The sequence below is a fragment of the Gallinula chloropus genome, assembly GCF_964237585.1.
Source record: "Gallinula chloropus genome assembly, chromosome: 3".
Lineage (NCBI taxonomy): Eukaryota > Metazoa > Chordata > Aves > Gruiformes > Rallidae > Gallinula > Gallinula chloropus.
The window spans coordinates 81,658,887-81,664,751 of NC_140087.1; the positions used below are offsets into that span (position 1 = coordinate 81,658,887).

A 5,865-nucleotide genomic window follows, 5' to 3' on the forward strand; every position below is an offset into this window, starting at 1 on the left:
AAGGAAGGAATTTTAAAAGGAAACATCAAACATTCACTTTTTCTGTAGGTCTAGAAAGGACTCAGTCTTCCCCCCGCCTCCACCCCCCCTTCCCCATAGGATTTCTATTGGCCCTTCTTATATTCACGCTGCAAATTAGTTGGGAATAGCAGTGTTTATACTAGATCAGCAATGTCTGGTTCTTATCCAAATGTTCCACCTAAAGAGGATGCCAGTTCTCATGGACTGGACAGCCCACCCTGCAGCATTCCTGAGAATTGTACAATATAATAATCTTGAAAGTCAGCAGAGTGGATTATCCACTTTTTTCTGGACTTGAACTTGTGACCTTAACAGTAGCACAGCAGAAAGCAAATGTGCTATGCACTTTGCCATAGTAACCTTCCACGTATTCTTTTCAACTTAAATACACACAATTGAAACAGCTACAATTTGGGAAAATTATGTACAAACCCTATATTTTTTTTTCTTTTTGATTACATATAAATACAAATTAGCTATTCTTCTAAAAAGTGGTTATAATAGTAAATAAATACAAAATAAGAATCTGACCATTATACTTCATGTGCTGGGGTTAAACCCATATAAAATGTACAACTAAAATACATTTAAAATCTTTAAAGGAATATTTCTCTGATTAAAATATTTGTTTTCCCAACTTTTTTTTTGTAGACATAAATATATTTTCAAAATAGTTGTGTTTTTTTTTTCTTTCCATTTCATTACATAAATAAAGTCTTCATTGGGAAATATTAAAGTGTCAGCTTTTTTTTTCTTTTTTTTTTTGTATTTGTCTAATATATTTGCTGTGTTAGCGGCACCCACAACCCTCCACAACCATATCTTGATAGTTCTTTAATACAACTTTTTCATTCTCATCAAGGTAGAGCATGGAAATAGCACTCAGTTCTGTCGGCACACAGCAAGCCTTGGGGATTTTGGAATTCACTGAATTGACCAAAGTCTGAACAATGGCATGGTTTGTTGAGTTTAGGTGATCTGCCAGTGGAAAAGGACATTCCCCGTGGCAGTAAAAGGCACTATACCCCGGCGGGGCAACAATCCAGTCATTCCACCCCACATCATTGAAGTCCACATATAAGGGATGCCTTTTGCAACTGTATTTGTGGCGTTTACGCTGTTTGTGTTTCGCTTGACGCTTTTCTCTTTTATGGAGCGGGTGTCCCTTGCCATCATGCCCAAATGTTACTAGTAACGGCCTGAGCTGAGACCAGCTATCTTCATCCTGATGTAAAGACCTGCTAATCCTAACGTGCCTCTTGGAGGCACTGTTCTCTTTGTCCAAGTGAACCACCTCTACCACAAACCCATGATTAGGTTGTCCATGTGCAATCCACCTCAAAACAGCTGGCGTTACATCAAAACTTTCCCATTTACTTGCATTATGATGCACCAACCTGGTGTCCAAAAGTCTTGTGACAGGGTCCTTAGAGGTGGCTGTGGCTGGCTTTATAATTTCATAAATATTAATGCGGTGATGGTAGCTGCTGTTGTTCTCAAAGGCTCCGTGCACCTGCTTCCGAAAAATCTGGAGTTCAGCTGAGGTGATAGACTCCTCGTTAGGGATGGAAGTTAAATTAAAGAAGAAACGCCGTGCTGTTTTCCCACTCGTTTCTGGCAGTTCTTCCAAAACTTCTAATTTGATTAAACAGGGGAAAATAAAATAAAAAAGAAGAAAGAAAGAAAAAAATCAGGAACTGAGACAAGCAACCAAAGCCCTCAGACAGTCTGCTGGTGGCAGCTTTCAAAGGACAGACAACTAATGCACATGATATCCACAGGCTGTGAGACTTTCAGGCAGAACATGCAGCCTCCTTGGCTGTTGTGTTTTGATTGAATACCAGTGCCATTCGCATTCCGGGTGGTTAGGACAAGTGGAGAGAAACACCCACATTACTTGAGAATTTAAGGGGGCTGTAGCTGGTGGGGTCTACGGAGAATCATTAAAACTGACTGAGGACTTGGGGTAACTATCCCATTTCTGCTTTTGCAAATAGAGCTTTAAACATCAGCTCCTTAAACTCCAGTCTGAAAAATCTCTTACAGATTTTAACACGTGGATTTCTGCATCTTAGATAGGGTGAACTCAACACCTATAGTGGCGCTTTACCAAGGACACCCTAGTATTTACCTACAGGAGCCAAAAAGAGTGACAGGAAGGGTCGACTGCTAGAGAGGGGTGAGTGATAAAGGGATAATGAAACAAAGTCACTTCCAAAACACATCTTTTCAAACCACACACAAAAATAAAGAAAAAAGTGACTAAACCTCAGGCCATTCTCACATTTGAGTCAACAAATGATAGACTAGAGCTTCAGAGGGAGCAAAATATAACCAGGGCTGCTAAGAACTATATTGTAGCTACAGACATGGAAGAACTTTACATGCCAAGTATTCGCCAAACAAATGCTTGTCAACACAGGGTTTTATTTTGGTACTAGGCATCCTGGTGACACGCTCGCTTTCCTAGGGGAAGCCATAACTGCCACTGACAGTTCTTAGGCATGTAACCCTCCCCTGTATGCCAGCACAGCTTTGTGTACCAGGTAAAGCTCAGCTTTACAGTATTTCAGGAACAGCGTTTGCAAATACAGAGTTGTCCAGAGCGGTCACAAGCCAAACTTCTGCTTTCCAGAAGCCACTAATACAGTGAGAACTCAGTGGATAAAAATGGGGTCACACTGGTAAGTGTTCTGAATTTTGTGAAAATCATGGAATAGCTTTTATGCCCAAAGCCCGCCTCTGCTGTGACAGCACAACTACCTCAAACCGCAGACTGTTAATCTCTGCCTGACAACTATAAACTCTGCCATTTCGTCTCCCCTCTTGTGCAGCCCCTCACCTACCACCACGCTCAGGTCTAAGGTGAATGCCCTGTGCGCTGACTGGGTGCCTGCTTTCCAGGTAGGGAAACGTGGACAGCGAGAGGTTGCAGTCCATCACCCACCCACTGTTCCGCTAAGCAGCACCTCAGCACCGCCAAGGCCACCTCCCTTATCCATCAGAAACATTAAACACTAAAAAATTTCTTTTCTCGCCCTGGCTACACGTTTAAAAGTGTGGGAAAAGCACGCTTTCATTATGTTTACAGCAGGGCCACAGCATGCCAGTGCCCAAGCCTAGCAGCCAGGAATGATTACAACCTGGGGAAATGTTTCCCAAAGAGCACACAAGCAACACACGTGCCACTGGCTCCGTGGGCCTATCTGTGCCAGGGCTATTATGTCAGCTACATAAGGTGGGAAACGCACCCAGCTTGGCTCAGCAAGGACCTGTCCCAGAGGGTCCCACTGCCTCGTGGGCTGCAGGAGAGGAGAGGTAAAGGTGCTGCCGGACCTTGCCAAAATCTGGCTGGGTTACATGCGGGTGAGAGCCGAAACCTGACCACCGTGCCTTTAGCTAGCCTGAGAGCTGGAGGCTGTGGGGAGGGCTCATTGTGGATCTGGGCAAAATCACTCCTCGACGTCGGGGTGAGGGAGCGCCGAGGAGGCCAGGACCGATTGTTTCCTGACCTCTCACGGGGATTAGATAAGGATTAGGAACCTCGGCAGCGGCCCGGGCTCGCTGGGGAGAGGCTTCCCTGCTCCTTAGCCTCGCAAAAGACAAACCACCTGCGGGAACGCATAGCGCCGGGCCGCTCTCATAGCGGGAAAATCGAAGAAAGCAGGGAATTCCCGTCCGACGGAGCGGGAGGAGGGGATGAGAGGTTCCCCAGGGCAGGCGAGCTCGCAGCCGGGGCTCTGGCAGCGCAGCCGGCTGGAAGCGTCCCGCCGCCCCGGTGAATTTAACCAACCCCGCTTTACCGGCGGCCCGGGGAGGAATCCGCCCCGACGCTCCTCCTCCGGCCCTCCCCCTTCCCCTCCGCTCCCTCAGCCCGGCCCGCCGCCGCGCCGAGCCCGAGCGCGTCCCCGGCTCCCCCGCGCCCCCAGATTCCCCGCGGCCCCGGCCCTACCTTCGTGGTGGAAGCTGCGGACGGTGTTGGCGCGGCTGGCGGCCCTCTCCAGCGGGTAGCCGAGGGCCGGCGGCTGCCCCAGCTGCTGGCCCGCGTGCAGGCGGTAGAGGTCCAGCATGTAGGGGGGGATGACGACGTCCTTGCCGGGGCTGGGCCGCCGCTTCAACCCGAACATGTGGAGCAGGCGCAGCTCGAACTCGCTGAGGAGGTCCTCGGGGCGCTGCGCGGCCGAGGCGGCGCGGCCCGGTTCGCTGAAGCGCCGCCGACCCACCTCCGGCATGAGGCCGGCCGCGCCGCCCAGCAGCACCTGGCAGAGCAGCAGTGCCAGGAGGGAGCGGGTCGCGGCAACCATGATCAACCTGCGCGGAGGAGGAGGAGGCGATGGGAGCCAGTCAGCGCGGACACCGCGCCGGGGGAGCGCGCCGCGGGGAGGGAGAAGGGGGGGAGGGAGAACGGGGACGGTCCGCAGGTGGGTCCCACCCCAGCGCCCGGCCTGGCCCCTACGGCGGGGCGAGGCGAGGCGCGGGCCATAGCGAGCGCCCGTCGCGGCCCGGCCGGCACCCGGCGGGGCGGGCGCGGAGGAGCCCCCCGCGGGGCCCCGTCGGGCCGCTTCAGGTGCTCGGCGGCGGCGCCCGGCGGAGCGAGGCACGAAAATCCCCGTGGCAGGAGATCAAAGGGAGCGAGGCGGGACGGGATAGGGGAGCGGAGCGGGGCGATCCGCAACAAAGGAGCGCGGAGGTGAAGGGGAGGGAGGAGGGGGCGGCCGCTGCTGCTGTCAGCTCGGCCGGGGGGGCGCCGCCGGGACCGGGCCGCTGCCCTCGGCGGGGCACAGGTGTGCGCCCGGCCGGCCAGCCGGGACCGGGGCCGCGGCAGGGACCGCTCCGCGGGGAAAGCGCCCGGAGAAGGAAGGGGCGGCTGCCTGGCCGACGCGGAAAGCGCCCTTCCCGCCGCGCTCCCATCCCGACCCCCGTGCTTTTCCTCCCCGACCCACCACCCCCCTCTCTCTCCGGTCTCCGAGCCGCGCCGAGCCGCGGGGGCTCGGGGACGGCTCCGCTTCCCCAACGCCGGGGCTCCGCGGCGGGGCAGCGGCTTCCCCCAACGGAGAGGAAGGGAGAGCTATTTTTCCCCTCGGCGGAGTGGAAGAAGGGGAAGGAGGAAAACACAAATCCTGCTACGTCCTTAGCCAAACCCACAGGATATTCTTCTCCCCCGTGAAACTCTGCGCTGGGTTATTATAATCATTATTATTATGATTAGTGTCCCGTCCCCCCTCTCTCTTCCAGAGCTCTAACACCTCCGCCGTGGCCCACGGAGTCATCCTGCGGAGAAGGCTTTCAGTGGATCTGGGACCGCCAGAGTTATACCTGTGTGCAGCAGCAGGGGTTGTGTCTGCAGGAGGGTTTTCTGCTCTCGGGGTGTTTTTCCCGCATCACTTGGTGTTACTCCAAACTTCGCTGCTGCTCCTCTACAGCTGCCGAGCAGAAAACAGAAGTTCCCTGAAGTACAGTCCGCCTCGGAAACATGCTTTTAGCAGCTGGTTGAGGAGGCAGAAGGCAAGTCCCGGCCAGGGAAGGACTTCTCCCTTTTTAAAAGCAGCGATCGAAAAGTTGTTGCTTCTTCGTCTTCTTCTTCTTCTTCCTCCTCGCGTGTGTGTGCGTGTGCCTGCCCGTGAATGGGTCCCTACGTGTCTACGGAGTTTAAAGGCTCCTTTTAAAAAAATGTCCTTTGCATCACCCGCGTCAGACAGATGGACATTTACTGAGACTCCAGCAGCGACATTAAGATGAAGCTTGACTTTTCTCCGCTCCCTTAAAAAGAAAGGAGGAGGGAGGGGAAGGGAAAAAAAAAAAAAAAAAGGAAAAAAAAAAAAAGAGGGTGTGGAGCCGGCGGCT

General features: G+C 53.0%; 1 protein-coding gene across 1 annotated transcript; it reads right to left on the bottom strand.

Annotated features, from left to right (window-relative positions):
- Positions 1-376: 376 nt before the first annotated feature.
- BMP2 (bone morphogenetic protein 2) lies at positions 377-5,634 on the bottom strand. Its single transcript, XM_084261837.1, has 3 exons — positions 5,338-5,634; positions 3,974-4,332; positions 377-1,656 (listed from the first exon to the last, which is right to left on the bottom strand). The coding sequence occupies exons 2-3, from the start codon at positions 4,323-4,325 to the stop codon at positions 812-814; spliced, it is 1,197 nt and encodes a 398-aa protein (XP_084117963.1). The 5' UTR covers positions 4,326-4,332; positions 5,338-5,634; the 3' UTR covers positions 377-811.
- Positions 5,635-5,865: the final 231 nt, after the last annotated feature.